The sequence below is a fragment of the Delphinus delphis genome, chromosome 6, assembly GCF_949987515.2.
Source record: "Delphinus delphis chromosome 6, mDelDel1.2, whole genome shotgun sequence".
NCBI classification, from domain to species: Eukaryota; Metazoa; Chordata; class Mammalia; order Artiodactyla; family Delphinidae; genus Delphinus; species Delphinus delphis.
In genome coordinates this window covers 100,310,588-100,332,351 of record NC_082688.1, presented here as the reverse complement: position 1 = coordinate 100,332,351, position 21,764 = coordinate 100,310,588, and the positions used below count along the sequence as shown (strand labels likewise).

Here is a 21,764-nt window from a genome sequence, read left to right as displayed (position 1 = left end):
AATTTGGTGGGATGATGGCCCTTTCAAAAGGTTGTGGTAATATTAAAAGTTGGATAGGTCTTGGTGATGTCAGTATCATGGTGGCGTGCATGGTTCCTTTTCTCTCTCTCCTTTGATTTACAATTAATTGGACATCCATAACCAAAAAAAAGTGCCTCTGCACAGCACACTAGGACATCCAAGAGATCAACTCATCAGTGCCCAAGAAAGTGAGTGGATTGGACCTCAGAGGAAGCTACAGAGCCAGGCCAGGAGGAGCAGGGGTGGCAGTGGGCCAGCACGACCTGTGGCAGAGGTGGAGGGTGAAGGTGGTAAGCTGGGGTGGGGAGTTTACCTGGCTGAGTATTGCAGCTGGAGGGACTCTGTGAGGAGAGACCACAGCAACTTGGGGCAGAGAAAGAAGAGAGAAGAAGGCAGAGAGAGCTGAAAGAATGAGTTTCTTGCTGTCTGCCCTGGTATTCTAGCAAGAGGACAGCCCACAGACCTCTGGGACTCCCCCACCTCCACTCAAGGACCCTCTTCTGGGCTATGGCACACTCAAAGCCCCAGGTACTAAGCACACATCTCCCCACCTCTGTCACCATCCATTTTTTTCCCTTTCCACTGGCTTTTTTTATGTTCATACTCCCAACCTTAGTGATGAGTCAGCTTAGGTAAGAAAAACCAAAAACTTGTGCTGTAGCGCCACCTTCTAAAAAACGAAACAAAGGCTTCTAGTGACCAGTGTGTTGAATTGTTAGAATGATAGTAAACAAAGCTTTACTTAAATAGGAAAGTCATTTGCTACTTCAAATGCAGTGACAGAGGCACTTTTCATCAAACACTATGAAAAATCAAAGCAGTGTGATATCACAAAAAGAAGAAAAACACTTTTCTAGCAACAGAACTTAAAGACATGGAATATTGCAGTCTAACTGGTAAAGAATTCAAAATAGCTATTAGGAAGAAATTCAACGAGGTACGAGAAAACTCAGAAAGGCAGTACAGTGATCTCAGGAATAAAATTATCAAGCAGAATAACTTAGCAAAGAGATTGAAATTCTAAAAAAGAACCAAACAGAAATTCTAGAGCTGAAGAACTCAATAAATGAGATGAAGAATGCATTAAAAAGCATTGAAAGTAGAGCCCATCAGATGAAGAGAGAATAAGTGAGCTCAAGGGTAGGAATATAGAAACGTTTCAGGTGGAAGAGGACAGAGAACTAAGATTTTTAAAAAGTGGAGAAACCCTGTGAAAACTATCAGGCTTCATTAGAAAAGCCAACGTAAGATGAATGGATATCCTAGAAGGAGAAGAGAGAGAGAAGGGAGCAGAGAGAATTCAGAGATATAATAGCTGAGAACTTCCCAAACCTGAGAAAGGAACTGGATATACAAGTCCAAAGGCTGATGGAACACTTCATTATTTCAACATGAAAGACCTTATCCAAGAAACATTATATTAAAACTGTCCAAAGTCAGTGATGAAAAAATTTTAGATGCAGCCAGGGAAAAAAAGACAGTAACCTACAAAAAAAAACCCATTAGGCTATCACCAGAGTTCTCTGGAGAAATGCTATAGGCCAGGAGTGGAATGACATATTCAAAGTATTGAAAGATAAAAATTGCCAACCAAGAATACTCTATCCAGTAAAGTTATCCTTCAGATATGAAGGAGAAGTAAAGGCTTTTCCAGATAAACAAAAGCTGAGGGAGTTCACCACCACTAGACTACAAAAAATGTGGAAAGGAGGTCTTCAAGCTGAAGTGAAAAGATGAAAGTACACAAAACTCTAATTAAGGTGATAAATGGAATTAGAAAACTAAATCTTTTTTAGAACGGTATATTAAACAATTATAGCATAAAGGTTAAAGGAAAAGAGCATTAAGAATAACTATAGGTACTACAACTTGGTAACAAAATTGCAGCATTAAAAGAGAGAATTTGTGACATGAAAAATATAAAAGGGGAAAAGTAAAAGGATGGGACCTTTACAGGCAAATGAAGATAAATTGTTACCAGCAGAAAAAGGACTATTTGTGAGACATTTTATGTAAACCTCTTGGTAACCACAGAGTAAAAATCCGAACAGAGATAAGTAACATAAAAAAGGGGGAAACTAAGCAAATCACCATGGAAAACCACGAACTTTCAAAGGTAGACAGAAACAGAAGGAAAAAGAAACAATGGAGAGACAACCAGAAGGCAAAAGATTAAATGGCAGTAGTAAATCCTTACACATAAATAATTAAATGTAAATAGATTGGGCTCACCAATCAAAAGGCACAGAATGACTAGATGGATCAAAAAAAAAAAAAATGACCCAACTATACACGGTCTACAGGAGACTCATTTCATCTCTACAGACACACATAGGCTCAAAGTGGAAGGATAAAAGATGATATTCCAAGCAAATAGAAACCAAAAGAAAGCTGGCATAGTTATATCAGACAAAATAGACTTCTAGACAAAAAGGATAACAAGTATCAAAGAAGGTGCTTGTATAATGACAAAGAGGTCAATACATCAAGGAGATATAACAATTGTAAATGTATATGCTCCCAACGCCTGAGCACCGAAATATATTAAGCAAATACTGACAGGTCTTAGGGGAGAAGTCGACAAAAATGTAACAGTAGTAAGGGCTTCAGTACCTCGCTATCACCAGTGGATAGATTGTCCACACAGAAAATCAACAAGGAAACATTGGAATTGAACCAGGACAAGCAAACTTAACAGACATATACAAAACAATTCATCCAAAAGCAACCAAATACACATTCTTCTCAAGTGCACGTGGAACGTTCTCCAGGATAGATCATGTGATAGGACACAAAACAAATGTTAGCAAACTTAAGAAGATTGAAATCATACCAACTATCTTTTCTGACCACAACGGTATGAAACAAAAAATCGGCAACATGAAGAAAGCTGGAAAATCTACAAGTACGTGAAGACTAAACAGCATACTTCTCAACAACCAGTGTGTCAAAGAAGAAATCAAAAGAGAAATTTTAAAATTACAATAAGTCCCCTACATATGAACGAGTTCCATTCCGAGAGCGTGAAGTCCAGTTTGTTCATAAGTCCAACAAAGTTAGCACAGGTACCCAACTAACACAATCAGCTATATAGTACTGTACTGTAATAGGTTTATAATACTTTTCACACAAATAATACATAAAAAACAACAAACACAAAAAATAAAGAACATTTTTAATCTTACAATATAGTACCTTGAAAAGCAGTAGTATGGTACAACAGCTGGCATACAGGGGCTGGCGTGGAGCGAACAGGCAAGAAGAGTTACTGACTGGAGGAGGGAGAGGAGGTGGGAGATGGTAGAGCTGAAGGATTGTCAGCAATAGGAGATGGAGGGCAAGCTGCAATGTCACTCACATCTGACATTGATGGCACAGGTTCTGGGCTTGAAATAAAGATACTGTACTGCTGTATTCCATACAGTACTGTACAGTAAAGTGCACAAAAGCACAGCTACTTGTAAAGGATGCACACATGGCAGTGTATGCCAGACGTGAATTAACTTATGTGATTGCACATGCGAATGCATGCTCGCATCTCTGAAAGTTCGCAACTTGAAGGATTGTAGGTTGGGGACTTACTGTATCTCAAAACAAATGAAAATGGAAATACAACATATCAAATATTGTGGGATGCAGCAAAGGCAGTTCTAAGAGGAGAATTTATAGCAATAAATGCATATATTAAGAAATTAGGAAGAGTTCAAACAACCTAACTTTGCACCTTAAGGAACTAGAAAATGAAGACCAAATTAAGCCAGAAGTTAGCAGAAGGAAAGAAATAATAAAGGTTAGAGCAGAAATAAATGAAACAGAGACCAGAAGAACAATAGAAAGGATTAACAAAACTAAGAGCTGGTTCTTTGAAAAGATAAACAAAATTGACAAACCTTTAGCCAGACTCAGAAAAAAAAGACTCCAAATTAGAAATGAAAGAGGAGACATTACAACTGATATTACAGAAATACATAGAATCATGAGACTACTATGAACAATTATATGCCAACAAATTACATAAGCCAGAAGAAATGGATACATTTCTAGAAACACACAACCTTCCAAGACTGAATCAGGAAATAGAAAATCTGACCAGACTGGTAATCAGTGAAGAGATTGAATTGGTAATCAAAAAACTTCAACACAGAAAATTCCAGGACCAGATGGCTTCACTGGAGAATTCTACCAAGCATTTAAAGAAAACATCAATCCTCCTCAAACTCTTCCAGAAAGGAGCAGGGAACACTCCAAACTCATTCTACAAAGCCAGCATTACCTTGACACCAAAACCACATAAAGATACCACAAGAAAAGAAAACTGTAGACGAACATCCTGATAAATATAGCTGCAAAAATTCTCGACAAATCAACACAATATTAGCAAACTGAATTCAAGAACACCTTAAAAGGATTATACACCATGACCAAGTGGAATTTATCCCTGGGATACAAGAACAATTCAACATATGTAAATCAATAAATGTTAATACATCAGTAAAATGAAAGATAAAAATCACTTCATCTCAACAGATGCAGAAAAAGCATTTGACAAAACACAGCATCCTTTCATGGTAAAACAAACAAGCAAAAACCCTTAATAAATTGGGTGTAGAAGGAACATACCTCAACATAATAAGGGCCACATATGACAGACTCACAGCTAACATTATACTCAACGGAGAAAAACCAAAAGTATTTCCTCCAAGATCAGGAATAAGACAAAGATGCCCACTCTCATTACTCCTATCCAATATAATATTGGAAGTCCTAGCTACAGCAGTTAGGCAAAGCAAAGAAATACATCTAAATTAGAAAAGAAGTAAAATCGTCACTATTTGCTGATGATATGTTCATATATAAAGAAAATCCTAAAAACTCAAGTCAAAAATATTGATTAATTGTTGCATTAATCAACTATTTCAGTAAAGTGGCGGGATGCAAGATCAACATACAGAAATCAGTTGCATTCCTTTATGCTAATGATGAGGCATCTAAAAAAGAAATCTAGAAGATGATCACACTCACAGAAGCACTCAAAGTGTAAAATACTTAGGAATAAATTTAACCAAGGAAGTGAAAGATCTGTACAATAAAACTAAAAGACGTTGCTGAAAGACATCAAAGCCATAAACAAATGGAAAGATGTCCCGTGTTCATGGATCAGAAGAATTGATATTGTTAAAACGGCCATACTACTCAAAGCCGTCTATAGATTGAGTGCAATTCCCATGAAAATACCAAAGACATTCTTCACAGAAATAGAAGAAACAATCCTAAAATTTGTGTGGAACCACAAAGGACCCCGAATAGCCAAAGCAATCCTGAGAAAAAAGAAGGCCAATCAGGCATCTGGGTTTCAAACTGTACTACAAAGCCATAGTAATAAAAATAGTATGGTGCTGGCACAAAAATAGACATAGCAACCAATGGAACAGTACAGAGCCTGGAATTAAATTTGGGCATATATGGTCAACTAATATTTGACAAGGGAGCCAAGAAAGCTCAATGGATAAGAGACAGTCTCTTCAACAGATGATGCTGGGAAAACTGGAGAAACACATGCAGAGCAATGAAATTGGACCCCTGTCTCACACCATTCACAAAAATTAACTCAAAACGGATCAAAGACTTAAATGTAAGACTCAATACCGTACAACTTCAATAAGAAAGGAGGAAGCTCATCGATTGGTCATGGCAATGTTTTTTTGGATACGACACCAAAAGCACAAGCAACAAAAGCAAAAATCAACAAATGGGCTACATCAAACTCAGAAACTTCTGTACAGCAAAAGAAATAATTAACAAAATGAAAAGACAACCTACAGAATAGGAGAAACTTTTTGCAAACCATCTATCATGTAAGTGGTTAATATCCAAAATATATAGAGAACTTATCCAATTTAATAACAACCACCCAAAAAAATCTGATTTCAAAATGGGCAGAAGAACTAAGACATTTTCAAAAGAGGATGTCAGAATGGCCAACAGGCACATGAAAAGATGCTCCACATCACTAATCGTCAGGGAAACACAAGTCAAAACCACCGTGAGCAATCACCTCACACCTGTTAGAATGGCTCTCCTTAAGAAGATAAGAGACAACAGGTGCTGGTGAGAATGTGATGGAAAGGGAACCCTTATACATTGTTGGTGGGAATGAAAATTTGTCCAACACTGTGGAAAACAGTATGGAGGTTCCTCAATAAAATAAGTTCCCAATAAAAATAGGGCTACCATACGATCCAGCAATTCCATTTCTGGGTATATGCCCAAAGGGAATGAAAATAGAATTTTGACAAGATGCATGTACTCCCGTGTTTTTTGAAGCATTATTCACAATAGCCAAGATACGGAAACAACCCAAGTGTTCCATCAACAGACAGATGGATAAAAAAAGATGTGGTAGACATACACAGTAGAATCTTATTCAACCATGAGAAAGGAGGAAGGATATCCTGCTATTTTTGACAACATGGATGGACCTTGAGCGCATTATGCTGAGCGAGTTAAGTCAGAGAAGGACAAGTGCTGTATGATATCACTTATTTGTGGAATCTGAAAAAGTCCAACGTGTAAAAAGACAGTAAAATGTCGGTTACTAGGGGATGGGGTCAGGAGATAAGACTGATGGTGTTCAAGGGTAGAAACTTGTAGCAGTGGGTAAATAAGCCATAGACAGTTAATGCACAGCGTAGTGAATATAGACAATAATACTGTACTATAATGATGTAATGTGATAATGATATCGCTACAAGGGCAATCATATTACGATATATAAACGTATCAAAGTAACACACTGTACCCCTTAATTTACACATTGTTACATGCCAAATTTATTCAGTTAAAAACAAGTTGGACAGGTCTTGAACTGTTGGGCTGTGGAGTTTGGACTTTGTTCTGTAGATCAGCCCAGCAGAGGATAGCATGGGTTGGAGTGGGAGAGTAGGGGCAGGAAAGTCAATTAGATCTCTGTACCAGCTTAAATCAAGGCAGTAATGAAAATGGGTGAAGGTCCGATGTAGAAAATGTTACAAAAAGAGAATCAGACTTGGGAACTGAGTGAAAGTGTGAGATAAAAGAATGGAAGGGTTAGAGTTCACTTGTCTTAAAACCTTGTACTTGATAGGTTTAACCTCATAAAAAGTGAAAACTCCGGTATTTCCAAACAACCTATAAATTTCAAAGGAACAGGAGTGTCTAGGGAATTATATTTTCAACCCATGCAAATGGTATGAAACTACAAAATTAAAAGCTGAGAGTTCTTGGAAAATGACTAGGAAAAGGTAATACATCAACAGAAATGTATTTTTTCAGATAACGTTTTCACAGCTTATCAGGGAATGAAATAAATGTTTGCACTGACTGCAGTGATCGGGATTATATAAAATATTTTTAAACTTTACTCTTCTTATAACGTCTCTAGGTGTGTATGCTTGGATTGGCATTAATTTTGTCCTTGGACGATTCGAGCATATTGAAGATGGTAAGTATCGTGTTTCCAGCAAATGTATCTAACTGGAAATTGCGGCTTTTTCTATTTCATGCAAAGCATAAAAAAGGAGCTGAGTGTTGTGACACAGCTGGGTGTGTAGGAGCAGAGTGGGAGGTGCTGCTGTGTCACACAGTAAACTTGATCTTAGTCGGAGGAGCAAGCTGGGTCTGCCTAGATACACGTGAACCCACCATCAAAGCAGGATGACTCTTCACAAGATCCCGCTTCTCTGCATTTGTTCCATTCCAGTGGATGTTTCTTGTTCTTTCCAGATGATGAGGCAGTTGTGGAAGTTAACATCCCTGGTAGCGAAAGCAGCAAAGCCATTCTCCGTAAAAGAACAGCCGGTATTCTCGACATGGGAGGCGTCTCAACCCAGATAGCATACGAAGTCCCCAAAACTGTAAGCTTTGCCTCCTCACAGCAGGTTATTATCTGTACAAATTTCCTTCTGTTTGGTTTGATTTTCATTTAACATGTCTCCATCCATTTGTGTTTTGTTTTCTGAGTCTGAACACATCTTTACTGTGCTTGCTGAGGGTACCACCTTCACAGCCCAGGAGAAAGGAGACAGGAGGAAACCAAGGCAAACCTCCACTAAGCCGTTTGTGTTTGTTCATTGAAGTCAGCTGGTTTGTTTTCTGAACTTACCAAGAATTTTCCTTTGGTGTGTATGTCAGCCACACACTTGAGTTTTTGTTTCTATTTCCAGTCACTTCTTTTCTCAACAGGTATTGTAAAACTCAATATAATAGTATCAGATTTCTTAAGTTATAATTGGGAGAAATACTCTTGTGTGTGGCTCAGACAGCTTTTGATTTTTCTGGAAAGGATAGAGGTTTGTATCCACCGCTTCCACGTTTCTGAACTCATGGTTTACTCTGTGATTTCTGCATATCCCCTTCGGTACTGTAGTTTCCCAGTAGGCTGGGTGGCCTTCTGTAGAGGGTGTCCAGATGCTTTCCTGAATTGCTCTATGTCTTTATTACTGTTTCCATTCAGCTCTAGGTTAATACCTAGCAGAGTGAGTGGTTAGAAAAGAGTGGAGCTGGACAAGACTGAGCTGCATCGTCACCCTATCCTCACTAGTTCTGGGACCTTATGCAAGTCACTTAGCTTTTTCGAGCGAGCCTCTTCAGCTATACATGTGACTGCAAGTGCTTCTAACAGAGGGTTATCATAAGGCTGATTGAGATAGTGCATATAGTATATCTAATGGCCTGCTAGGCACCTCGTATCAGCTCAGCAAACATTATTGAAGTATTTATTAAGCTCCTTAGAAAATGCTTTGTAAATTCAAGTATTACAATTTGTGTTTCCTGCTTCCCATCCAGACACGCCTCTAGAAAGTATTACACTCTTTGTACAAAGTCATGTTTTCCCCTCAAATAAAGTAAGAAACTCATAGAAAAGTAAGTTTGGAAAAAAATTTCCCATGGATGCATCATCCAAAAAAATTACTGTTAGCATTTTGGCACATTTCTCTTTATTCCTTTTGGTCTGTTTATAGTGTTTAAAAATATGGTTGTTATAATCTTAGTGTTTGTACAATTTTTGTCCTTTATTTAGCAGTGCATAAGCATATTCCTCCATAAACTTTATTACCATTATTAACTAACCCCTACTTGAAATTATATATATAGATGACTTCCAGTTTTTTCTGTCACAGAATTGCAAAGGACATCTTTGTGTATAGAGACTTTTCAATGTTTAGGATTATTTTCAAAGCACAGGATTCCATGAGTAGATTTACTAGATCAGAGGATATGAAACCACATTGCCAATGTCCCTTTTCAAAAAGTCCTATCAGTGTCACAAACGTGCAGCCCATCTGAGATTTCTTAAGTCAGGATTGTCGGATTGAATTAGGAGGGATGCTTAGAAGGACCCTTGGGAAATGCAGATGCAGAAATTTTTGCTCCTTTTTGACGAGAATTTTTGTAGATCCCTCTTTTTGACAGGAGGTAATTGTTTTTGTATTGCTTAAAATACTGACGTTTGTGATCCTTACGTCTGTAGGAAGAAGTAGCTAAGAACTTATTGGCCGAATTTAACTTGGGATGTGACGTTCACCAAACTGAGCACGTGTACCGCGTCTACGTGGCCACGTTTCTTGGGTTTGGTGGCAATGCTGCTCGACAGAGATATGAGGACAGAATATTTACCAGCACAGTTCAAAAGAACAGGTAAAGCACCTTCCATTGCTCGGTCGTCACCTTGAAACCGCGGTTTGTCCTCACAGAAGACATATCCAGGCCAAGCAGGGAGGCCTCAGTCAGCAGAAGCATATGAGCACGGTTAGCTGTTTATTGCCCCGCCCGCTGAGCTGGAGAAGAAATGAAAGGGCAGCAGGATCCTGCCTTTGGCCCCAGCTCACCCGCCTCCAAAGAAGGCTCTCGTTCTCTCAGACCCATGGCTCCCCTGCTGGATTAGAGGTTTCAATTTCAGGATATTAAAATACTTTCGAACCCTGGGTGATGCTATTCCAGATTGCAAAGTCCTGCGGAAACTCAGCACCTGGGCCACTCAGGTGTCCTGGAGGCCCCCAGGAAACGATGATAGCGTTGAGTTACGGGATGTCCTGGCGGTGTCGTGGGAAACCAGCCTGACAGTTATTTAGTGAATCAGACCGTAGTGAAGGAAGTTACTCACGAGAAAGAAACGATCTAGAAGTCAAAGTTAGTGATTGTAAACCTCTTTAGCAATGAAACTTCAAAAAATGAGTTCATGAAGAATTCTGGTATAGAAAATATGCAAAAACACTTTAACAGTTTAAGTTTATTTTATAAGTTTAAGTGTATACCAATTATTTATTTGAAATTAGTCCATAAGAACAGAAAAACCATATGGATGAATAAAAAAATCTGAAATCTGGGGTTTTGTAAAATGGTATTAATTACTGTGCTTTGTTTTGTTTTGTTTTTGACTGCGCTGGGTCTTCGTTGCTGCACGTGGGCTTTCTCTAGTTGTGGCGAGCAGGGGCTGCTCTTCATTGCGGTGCATGGTCTTCTCATTGCAGTGGCTTCTCTTGCTTCAGAGCACGGGCTCTAGGCGCGCAGGCTTCAGTAGTTGTGGCACGCGGGCTCTAGAGCGCAGGCTCAGCAGCTGCGGCGCACAGGCCCAGTTGCTCCGCAGCACGTGGGATCCTCCCGGACCAGGGCTCGAACCCCTGTCCCCTGCGTTGGCAGGCGGACTCCCAACCACTGTGCCACCAGGGAAGCCCCTTTGTTTTGTTTTGACGAAACGATTTTGAGGAGAAAAATCCTGATTCATAGAAATAAATGATAGTGTATTTCCTTGATCTATTTTAATCTTTTTTGTTGTTGTTGAGGTATAGTTGACGTACAATATTATATAAGTTTCAGGTGTACAACATAGTGATTCAGAATTTTTAAAGGTTATATTTCATTTATAGTTATTTTAAAATAATGGCTACAATTTAATCTTAATAAACCTGTGGAGGCCTGAACTTTACGAAAGGCCAAGTCAGAGCCATTCATTACCTCATTTTCCAGAAATTCACATGTGTGAATAGGAGAAGCAATAAAAACTGGTTCTTTGTCTGCTCCAGACGTTAACTGAATAGCGTTAGTTAAGAGAGATTAACTAGTCCCCGTTTCTTTTTTAAAATAGTATTTTACATAGTGCACTTTAGTATAATTATTTTTAGTAATAGTCTTAAAATAGAAATATTTTATAAGTGATGTTTAAATTAGAATTTTGGAGAAACACCTTCTTCTGCAACCCTAATTTTTCCTAATTGGTTTTAATGTCAAGAAGGTTATATAATGGACATTGCAGTGGTACTTTTTAATTTAGTTGTAGAGCAACTAAAAACTGTAACATGAAGTATACATTTGACTCATCTTGGACTTTTATAATAATTATAAATGTCAGTCATCACTTTTTACATGTGTCATGAATTGAGCCTTGAAATGCATTATTCATCCCTTGGCCATTAGTAGTGATGATGGATTTTTTTAAATTACTTAAACATTTTTAGTGCATTCTGAGTTGCCCTGATCTTAGGAATAAACAACTTGTCAGTTGAGCGGCAGGTAAAAAGTTGACTTGATGTCAGTGACTGAATATCAAATTCAGGCGCCTTCCTAATAGTTAAACACCTTTTAGGCCCATGGGATTTCCTGGTGTCAAACAGTAACATAACTCCAGCTGTTGTATGCTCTTTTCTACTTCTCAGTTGCTTAATGGTGGGGACACATAGTAGGATGACAGATGTGGACATTTCATCGGCAGGTGGTAAGCATAGGGCATTTCAGTGAACAAGTTAAGATTTCTGCAGGACTTCTCAGAGCCTGTAGTACGAGAGAAACTGTTATTTGCTGCAGTTGGGATCAATAGTTGGTTAACTTAAAAATTCAGTTAAAACAGAGAATCATAAAAATAGAATCAACCCCAAGCACTTTGTTTTAACTTACGTATTCATTTGCCAATCTTTTGCTCTGGACTAAAGGCTTTTCTTAGGCTATTTCTCTGGCAGGCACTGCACCCACTCATCCTGATGTCATTTTGGCTTTCTTTAAAGGATACCAGGGCCTTAAAGACATCTGTGAAGCAATTCGATACCAATTTCGTCTAGATTTTTATTTATTTTTCCCAACTTGTTTTTCTTTTAATCCTGTTAACACCTAATTTGACACTGGTTTTCTAGCGATCTGCCTTTATTATATTTTTCTAAGCCATCTAACCTTAGCTTTAACAGCACCAGCGACTTCTTGTCACGGTCACATTTCATCTGTATATAATTAAAATCACAAGCACTAGTGGCAGAAACGGGACTGGGAACAGCACAGTGGTGGGCGTTGGACTGCAGTGAGCAGGACACTGGGAGGAGCTTCTTAACCGCGGACCCTCAGCAGCCGTGGACACCAGCCTGCGTCACAGGGCACGGAAAGCGTCAGTAATCTGACCAAGTCACAGTTTCACTGGACCCCGTTCAGCTGTCTGCTGTACGCACATGTGTATCATCAGTATCCAGGAGGGGCTTGAGTCCGTGTTTTCCCAACTTAATTTTTCCGGAACCCTTTTTTTTTTTTAAGAAGATGTTGGGGGTAGGAATTTATTAATTTATTAATTTATTTTTGGCTGTGTTGGGTCTTCATTTCTGTGCGAGGGCTTTCTCTAGTTGTGGCAAACGGGGGCCACTCCTCATCACGGTGTGCGGACCTCTCACTATCGCAGCCTCTCTTGTTGCGGAGCACAGGCTCCAGACGCGCAGGCTCAGTAGTTGTGGCTCACGGGCCTAGTTGCTCCGCGGCATGTGGGATCCTCCCAGACCATGGCTCGAACCCGTGTCCCCTGCATTAGCAGGCAGATTCTCAACCACTGCGCCACCAGGGAAGCCCCCGGAACCCTTTTGTGTTCCATAGGGCAGAGTTTGAGAAACACTGACTTGCAGCCACTTTTTTCTTCACACAGTTTTCTGTTGGTCTCGTGATGAAGTTTCTCTTTGCCCTATAGGCTCCTGGGGAAACAGACTGGGCTGACTCCTGATACTCCGTACCTGGACCCCTGCCTACCCCTGGACATTAAAGATGAAATCCAGCAGAATGGACAAACACTGTACCTGCGGGGGACGGGAGCCTTTGACCTGTGCCGAGAGACCATCCAGCCTTTCATGAACAAAACAAACGAGACGCAGACCTCCCTCAATGGGGTCTACCAGCCCCCGATTCACTTCCAGAACAGTGAATTCTACGGCTTTTCCGAATTCTACTACTGCACTGAGGATGTGCTACGGATGGGGGGAGACTACAGCGCTGCCGCGTTTACGAGAGCTGCGAAGGTAACCACCCAGGAAGCCAGGGTAGATGGCGACGGGCCCAAGTCCAGAGCAGGGCGAGGGGGAGGGCGAAGGCTGTGTGCAGCACCTCGGCAGCGCTGCTCCCTTGGTTGGGCCGGAGGAATCGTCACAGCAGAAGCAGAAAGTCCCCTGTGAGACTGCACTGGCCATCAGTGGCTTCCAGATGACAGTCTTTTATGTGTAATAGTGTAATTCTGATCTGACAGTTCCTCACAGCTTCCGACCCTTTGTTTTCAGGACCCCTTCTCTCTTGTTCTCCCTGCCTCCCTGACCCTTTCCTAGGCTCTCAGCCTTGGTGATCCCATACTTCCTCCCTTGGTCCTCTGACCTTCAGGCTCTTGGATGGTCTCATCTGTGTTCGTGGTTTGCTGCTGCCTCCCAGGAGGAGGCTCTGCATCTGCCTGCCTAGCGCCTGCTAGATTTCACGACTGCAGACAACCCCCCTTTCTCTCCATTCTGTTCTGCTATGTTGTCTCGGTCATGGCCTCACTAAACCATCTAGTTCCCCTCCCCCAAACCCAGGAGGTACACACTTCTCCCTGTCACTCCTCCATCCCTCGCTGTACACCCCATAATAGCAGTCATCGAGCGTGTCATTGTATGTCATACATTTTCTCAGAGCCCTGCTCTCCCTACTTTCTGTCCTACCCTCGCCGTCCCAGCCCTGGCCGCTCTCTGTCACCTGCACTATGCAGGGGCCTCCCCGTGGTCCTTCTGCATCTGGCCCCCCTCTGTGGTTCATCCTCCACACCACTCCCAAGTGTTCTGTCTGAAACCCAAGTGCAGCCACCTGCTCTCCTATTGAAAGTCTTCAGTGGCTTTCTCTTGCTTCCAGGATGAATTTCAAATGCTTTAGTGTGTCCTTCCCACGCTGTTGCCTCATCTCCCCACCTAGCACTTGATACTCTAATCGTATCAGACATCTGTTCATTTCCCTCCCATCTGTGCTCCCTCCCATCTTGTCTTCGTCCGTCGTGTTTCCTCTGCCTGACATGCATCCTCGCCCTCTCACCCCAGGCTGAGTGCCATTCTCTGTATCCCCTGTTGTGAGTTTCACTGCCCCTGTGAGCCTCAATGTCTTCATCCTTTAAATAGAGGTTGGAATAGCAGCTGTGTCAAGGAGTTGTTTGAAGCATTACATTTAGAGAAGGTGCCAACACAGGATTCAGTAAATGTTAGCTGTTAATGTAAACATTACAGATAACTTCAGGAAAAGGTGGCACCTCTTTCCCTTCTCTTGAAGACAAAGCCTCTCGTAATCATCTTTGTGTTCCCAGAACCTTGCACCATATAGCCACAGACACAGGTGTTCAGTCTGAACTGGCTGAAGGACCGCTTCACTTTTCCAAAAGTCTGTGCCTGTCACATGCAGTCATTGCGGGGAGAAACTTAGCAGCTTTGAGGAGGTCGGTTGTGGGCAGCGAGATTCTCTTTAACAATAACTTTGGCTGAATCTTAAGACAAAGAACAAGCATTGTCTCAGCTCATCAGTAAGCATTCACAGAGTGTTTGTGTGTCTCGTCCTCATGGGTCACAGACACAAGCTTGTGTCTCCTAATTGGAAGGATATGTTTGTTATGAATATGAATTTGGTAAAAACTTTTAAAGTGAAAATACTTTAATAAACCTTTCCTAGTGATTTCTTTGGGGTGAAATTTCTTTCAGGATTATTGCGCAACGAAGTGGTCGATCTTGCGGGAACGCTTTGACCGAGGACTGTATGCCTCTCACGCCGACCTCCACAGGCTCAAGTAAGTCATAGACAGCTGAGCCCAGGGTGTGTTGAAGAAACTGTGTGTCCATTCTTGGCCATACCATGGTCCCAATCTACCTTTCTGCCCTCATCAGTCCCTACTCCTCCTCATCTCCTCCAGGCTCCTTTCAAACCAATGGCAAATACTCGTGCTCAAACGTATCTTGCAGTTTGGGGCTCAGTTTTGCTCTTCCTTCCACCTGGAATTCCCCTGGGCATGCTCTCTTCGTTGATGTCCTGCCCAGACCTCAGAGGTCAGGTGCTGTCCCTTCCGAGTCTTCCTCTGTCCACTTGGCTAGGCTCCGTCCCTCTCTGCGAGTCTCCAGAGCGCTCGTTACGTCCCTCTTGTGGCGTTTATCATATTCTGTGTTTATAGTTACTTGTAGCTTTTAAAACATCCTCTTTCATTGTAAGTCATTTAAGCACATTGGCTATCTTATTATTTATTATGATGTCTTATTACTTGCTTAGCCCAGTGCTTTGCAAAAAGCAACCCTCTGATAAATATTTAGAATCATAGATTATCAGAGCTGAAAAGGACCCGCCTATCTTGTCATTTTATAATAAAGAAACTGAGGTCCAGAGAAGGTGGAACTTGCTCAGTATTTATTCAGAACTGAATTGAGTAAGTGATGGAAGGCCTGAGGGGAAAAATCTCCCGCGGCCACGTATTAAATTACACGGAGACCAAGCTTCATGAGCAGATCGATTTTAACAGGTGAATGGTGTGGGACAGAGGGCGTAAAGCAAGCACGTCGGCTGGAGATGCGTACGGATGGTTTCGCCCTCAGGGCGCAGGCCTCGTGAAGCCTGTGCACCCCCGTTGTTCACAGAGGGCAAGGCCGACTCCACGAACGTGCTTTTGGACCCACCCAGTGACTCAGTCGCACTCACGTCTGTGCTGTTTGTAGGTATCAGTGCTTCAAATCCGCCTGGATGTTTGAGGTGTTCCACAGGGGCTTCTCATTTCCCGTCAACTACAAAAATTTGAAGACAGCTTTGCAAGTGTACGACAAGGAGGTTCAGTGGACCCTCGGAGCAATCCTCTACAGGACCCGCTTTTTACCCTTAAGGTATGGCTGCGAATTTGGTCACGAGAATCCAACAGAAGATGCTTCCCTGCGTCCGAGGCGTCGTGGGCAGTGGGTGTGGCTGTTTGGGGCGTTGTTGGCGCTGGCCGTGGGCAGAGTGGGAGAGTCGGGGAGGTCTGACTTGGTCTTCCCCACCGGAGCCTCCTCCCTTCCCAGCCCACCATCCCAGCAAAGGCGCCACAAAAGTGCTTATTCTCAGCTGCCTGTTACCTAGCCCCTGCGCAGAAGGGTCCATTCCAGGGTCCTTAACCTTTATGGCCTTGGACCCCTTCTCAAAATCTTGTTTTTAATGCATAATATAAATACATAGGCTATAGAGGAAACCACTGTATTGCAGTACCTTTATCAAAATATTACAGAAGACAAATTTGTGATACAGTGGTATACGTTCTTCTTTATTAAATAGCGAGACCTGGCAGCAGAATTCGTACTTCCTGTCAGTTCAGTGTAACGATGCCTGTTGATGATATTTTGAGGCATCTGCAAAACCCCACAGTGTGATGTAAAAGCTCTGTGAGTTCCTCTAGGAACAGAGTCACTGTTCTGCTGATACTACAGTAGCGATAGCTTTTTGTCTGCATTCACGTTCAGTGAAAATGCTGCATTACAACCAGAGGTCGGTAAAATAAAGGTGCGCCTTTTTCCCACTCAAGTTCACAGACTTAGCTGTCAGTTGACCGCCCCCCCCATAAGAACCCTGGTTCACTAACCAATGAGGTATTAGCTGTTTTTGTTTTTGTTTTTTCCCTTCATTTAATTAAGCGTCTCCCAGCAGCACGTTTAGCTGGCTTAACTGCAAAACGTGTGAGTAGTGGGTGTTGCTGATCATAGACGTGTGGTTTGATTCCACGTTAGCTTCTGTGTGTTAGTGAAACACTCACAGTTCTAACTTTCTCTGATTTTTGTTACCCAAAGTATAATGCTGGTAACAGCTACAGACTTAAGAATACCCTTTCACAGGTTATCGTGTTCATACTTACAGCTACTCTCTGCTGGGCCACAGTATCCTACATTTTAGAGGAGGGGAAACTGAGTCTGGGAGACGGAGGTTCCAGCTTCCGTCTGCAGAGCTGAGTCCTAAACCAGGCCCCTCCCACCCCACCCTGCGCATCATTACGTCACCCTTCCCGCCTGCCTCGTTCTCATGTTTGTTCTTGTTCCCGTGTGGGCAGAGATATCCAGCAGGAGACCTTCCGGGCCAGCCACGCGCACTGGCGGGGCTTCTCCTTTGTGTACAATCACTACCTGTTCTCGGGCTGCTTCCTGGTGGTCCTGCTCGCCATCCTCCTCTACCTGCTGCGGCTGCGGCGCATTCACAGGCGGGCCCCGCGCAGTGGCTCGGCCGCCACCGTCTGGCTGGAGGACGGCCTTCCGTCCCAGAAGATCGCCAGCACCTTATGAACCGGAGTTCGAGCCCCAGAAAGACTCTAACGGAAAAGCCATTTTCGCCTCAGGGTTTCTCCTCTTCATTCTCATTTGTTTTGTTTTTCCTTTCCCTTTTCGTTCCTTGAAACAAAACCAAAACCCACTGTTCGTAAACTCTGCTGTCCTAGAAGCATTGCATTTAGCCGTTCTGTGTCCAGCTTTAAGTTGCGGAATAGGGAAAAGGGAACATCACTTCATTTTTGCTGCACAGGATACCTGCCAAAAATTACTAAGATTTTTGGTTGTTCTCTAAGGTATATTTGATTTTAAACAGATGCACTTTAATATTGGAGGGAAACGGCAGGCTTTTCTCTGTCAGGGGAGGTGGGACCGAGGGGTGACGCTTTCACAGAACCAGAACACATACCGACTGGACTGATCATCCCCTTTTTCTCTCTGTCTTGAAAGCGCTAACCTAAAGAGGGAGATGTTTAGTTTTATTTATTGTTCAGGGCTGTTGCTGTGTGTTTTCTTTGCAGGTTAAAAAAATCAGAACTGTTTCTATCCAAAATAGAGAGGTATAGGCACCAAGAGGTAACAGTTTTTAAAATTGATAGTGAAGAGACCTGAAAAATGTGAAATGATAACCAGAGCGCTGTGTGTGTGTGAGGGTGAGAGTGTGTGTGTGTGTGAGGGTGAGGGTGGTGTGTGTGAGAGTGAGAGTGTGTGCGCGTGTCTGTGTATGAAACCCACTGATGGGAGAGAGTGAGGGAGTGCAGTGCTCTCACTTCTAAAAGCACACGCTTCAGAATGCACTGTTTCATTTCATTTAGAAGAATCATTCCCCGTTACTGTTGCTTCTTCTGACCACAGGTAGTTACTCTCTTCATGCCATCTTTCGGCGGCCTTAGAACGCTACGTTGCTGAGTTGGAAAATTCATAGTTCACTGGTTTCGGTGTTGTTAGAACTGGAGCTGGTGCTTGTCAACAGGCACGTCCTTATTTCTCAGTAGCTCGTTCGTGCTTGTTTAATTGTGCTCCGGTTTCTTCCATCTTCAAGTCGGTATCCCCCTGCCCTCGTAGTTCAGAGACCTAGCTTACTGTCGCGGTTGAGGCTGTGCTGGCAGGGCCACTGTAAGTCCAAATGAAGAGAAGAACTGAACACGAGAAATCAACTCACATTCTGAAGAAAACACGTTTGACATTTTAAACAAAAACCTAAAAAGGACAACTGGATTGGCGTGTATGAGATCAGTGGGTTTTCACCTATTCGTTTAGTTTAGAAGCTTTGGGAATTCTCATACATAGTTTTTTAGGCGATGTTCTGTGTGTGTGTGTGTGTGTGTGTGTGTGTGTGTGTGTGTGTGGGCGCGCGCGCGCACAAGCTATTTCTTAACTCCAGAACAGCTAGATTCGTCTAGTTGGTAACAAATGTATATTTCGAGAATCATCAACTGCTTTTTAAAAAAATCAATGATGAGAGAAAGAATTCAGGCACTGAAGCCCTTATTTAATTCAGAAAAAATTTTTAGATTTTCATCTCGTCCATTAATTACTTAAAAATGTGGCATACAAGTATATTGATGACTTAAAAGATTACAGATTTATGAAAGAAAAGCAAATCCTGTGACTCTGCTCTTCAAAGTGAATATTCTAACAACGGACAAATTATTGGTAGAAAGTTTGCCTCTCAAATATAAAGAAGGTTAGGGGAGCTGTATGGTGGTATAGCATCTGATGTGTAGAGAGACTTGTTTCAGAGAGGGTGGAGACAGATGTCTTTCGAAAAATCCAGCTTCTGAAATGCTGGTCTCCAGCTATTTAAATGCTTGGTCCCTGGTAAACACTGTTCCTTTTCAAGACGCAGCCACACACGGGCTGTGTCATGGGTACCCCAGGGGCATAGTGAACTGGTGTGCTTCTCCTTGACTTCTTAAAGGAGGCTTGCCCTGCGGACTGTGGGTGGCATTAGTGGTAAAGAAGTAAGTTTACATGTTAGCTTTTCTGCCGCCAGCTATTTGGAGGAGTAAGGCCCTGACCTGCAGAATGCCTAGAATAGGTGATTTGGCCTTTCAAATCAAGGCAAGGATAAGCTAGCATAGGCATAGATCTAAATAGGCCTAAATTAAGACCTCCTACGATAAATAGCCACTTTTTAAATAAAGGATGCTAACCTGGTCCAGCTCTGTACCATTTGGGGAGTGTAGTAGAGACCAGCATGGAGGATCCAAGCCTGAGCATCCAACTGCAAGGACCTAACTCACTCTCCAAAAGAAGTCCCCAGATTAGGGTTCCAAGGCCCAGCGGCCTTGTACTTTGCACAATTCGGTGCCGTGTCCCGTGCCAAAGAACTCCCGGAGCAGGCCTGGCAAACTTGCCCACAGGGAAAATCTAGGAGACCCTTGAGCTAAGAATGGTTTTTCAATTTTGAAAGGGTCATTAAAGGAAAAAAAAGTGACGGATACACAACAGAGACTGCACGTGTCCTGTAGAGCCTCAGATATTTACTAAGTGTCCCTTTACAGAAGACATCTGCTGACCCTGCGTGGAGAGTCCCGTTCAAGACCAGATATACAGCCGCGTCCTCTTCATTCAGGAAGGTAGTTACCACCCGTGAGCACAAAAAGAGGGGCAAGAGAAGTGACCAAACTTCAATCTCAAAATAGTTGTTTATGCACCAGAATTTCACTTACCTTTTCCTCTAGATTCTTTTCAAGATCGGTTTTCTAATAAACCAAGTAGCATACTCCTCCTTCCCCCCGCCCAAATTTAAAACGTGCTGTTCAGGAGGGCTCACAGTGTTGTGTTGAGATGTCTGCAGTCATGAGAAGGGCTCAGTAGCTTCTCTCCACCCGGCACCAGGGAGGAGAAGACGGCCGGGAAGTTTCTCTCAGCGATGCAGGCGCAGGCAGGGGTGAGAGGCAAGCCCCAGAGGGGCTTAACTCAGGAAGCAAAGAATATCAATTAAGGGCTGGCCAAGAAGGCCGTAAACTCTGAGCACTTTTAGCAACAGAAAGCAAGAGAAATTGGACTGGTGGGAACTTGCTAAAAGCCTCTCAAAGAGCAATGTTCTGTGTTAACTCTTGGTGGAAAGACTCCTCCAGTAAACACTTCTGTTCCATCGTCATATCTGGGCTGCTCCTTTCTGAACCTCCAGAGGATGGTCTCGAAGATTTTACAATCCATTTAAAAGTACAGACTGATCTGTACCTGTGGTTTCTGCCCATTTTCACCCTAAACTGCTGGCTTTCTGCAGCACTCCCCACCTCGGGGGCTGGGGAGACGCTTGCTCTCCCATCATCACAGCTGTGCACCCAGGAGGGCAAGCGCTAGATTACCCAGTGTTTAAATTTGAAACTCAGGCCTACATAGAATACTTTTCCTTCTGAGAAGCATGCACCACTTAGCAAGAAACTCCAACAGGCAAATGTGTTTTCCAAGCTTTTAAGAAAAATCAGCTTTAGAATTTTGTGTGGTAACGTGCAATGCAGCAAAACTACCTATGAGTAAATTATTTATTTATTTCTATTTCAGGGTTTTGTTTTTTTATGATTTTTATTGATTTTCCCCTTCCGTAATGAATGATGTGACCAACCAAGGCGAGTTCTTTGTTCTGTTACTAAGACGATATTTTACGTTTAGGAATTATACAGACTAAGGGAGCATCTTTAAATGTTTTTTCTTTAAGTGATGTTTTCCATTCAAAGAATAATTATCTTCGGGAGATGGTTGTGGTGTCTATCACTTTCTATATTTGGCAACCTCACGTGGCCACACTCCACACGGATGAGTGTCGAGAATAAAAAGTTCATTCGATGGCCCGCAGGCTGTGTGTGAGCTTGCTTTCTTGGGATTTAAAGAGATTTCTCTCTGACGTTTGAATCATGTTACCTGTTAGAATGCCTAGTTGAACTTGAACCTACATTCAGTAAAATAAATTGTCCGAGTCTGACTGTGCACTCCATGCCTTTGCTGTATCTGGCGTGCGTGTAGTGAAGCTCTGCTGTGTGCGGGTTTCCCTGTGTGCAGGGAAGCCAAGCATTTCACAAGGAGAAATATATACCATGGCGTAATAGCGACCCTTCATCAGCGATAAAGGCCATCCCGAGACTATGGTTCTTAAGGTTATCATTTAAAAGGACCCGTTAACTGTATATACGCCTACAAGGAAAAGAAAAGAAATTATCCAACCTTACGTATTTTGTCTCATAAATAGTAAAA

General features: G+C 42.3%; 1 protein-coding gene across 5 annotated transcripts in view; it reads left to right on the top strand.

Moving 5' to 3' along the window:
• The window catches only part of ENTPD4 (ectonucleoside triphosphate diphosphohydrolase 4), a 39,591-nt gene extending 18,096 nt beyond the window's left edge, over nucleotides 1–21,495 (top strand). For 4 of the 5 annotated variants that reach the window (XM_060015178.1, XM_060015177.1, XM_060015176.1 and 1 more), the window contains exons 8-14: nucleotides 7,442–7,501; nucleotides 7,783–7,937; nucleotides 9,530–9,696; nucleotides 12,992–13,316; nucleotides 15,000–15,085; nucleotides 15,999–16,160; nucleotides 17,351–21,495. In XM_060015178.1, coding sequence (XP_059871161.1) covers nucleotides 7,442–7,501; nucleotides 7,783–7,937; nucleotides 9,530–9,696; nucleotides 12,992–13,316; nucleotides 15,000–15,085; nucleotides 15,999–16,160; nucleotides 17,351–17,579 — 1,184 coding nt within the window. In that variant the 3' untranslated portion in view covers nucleotides 17,580–21,495. The remainder of the gene's footprint in view (nucleotides 1–7,441; nucleotides 7,502–7,782; nucleotides 7,938–9,529; nucleotides 9,697–12,991; nucleotides 13,317–14,999; nucleotides 15,086–15,998; nucleotides 16,161–17,350) is intronic. The other variant, XM_060015179.1, reaches the window with a different exon arrangement.
• Nucleotides 21,496–21,764: the final 269 nt, after the last annotated feature.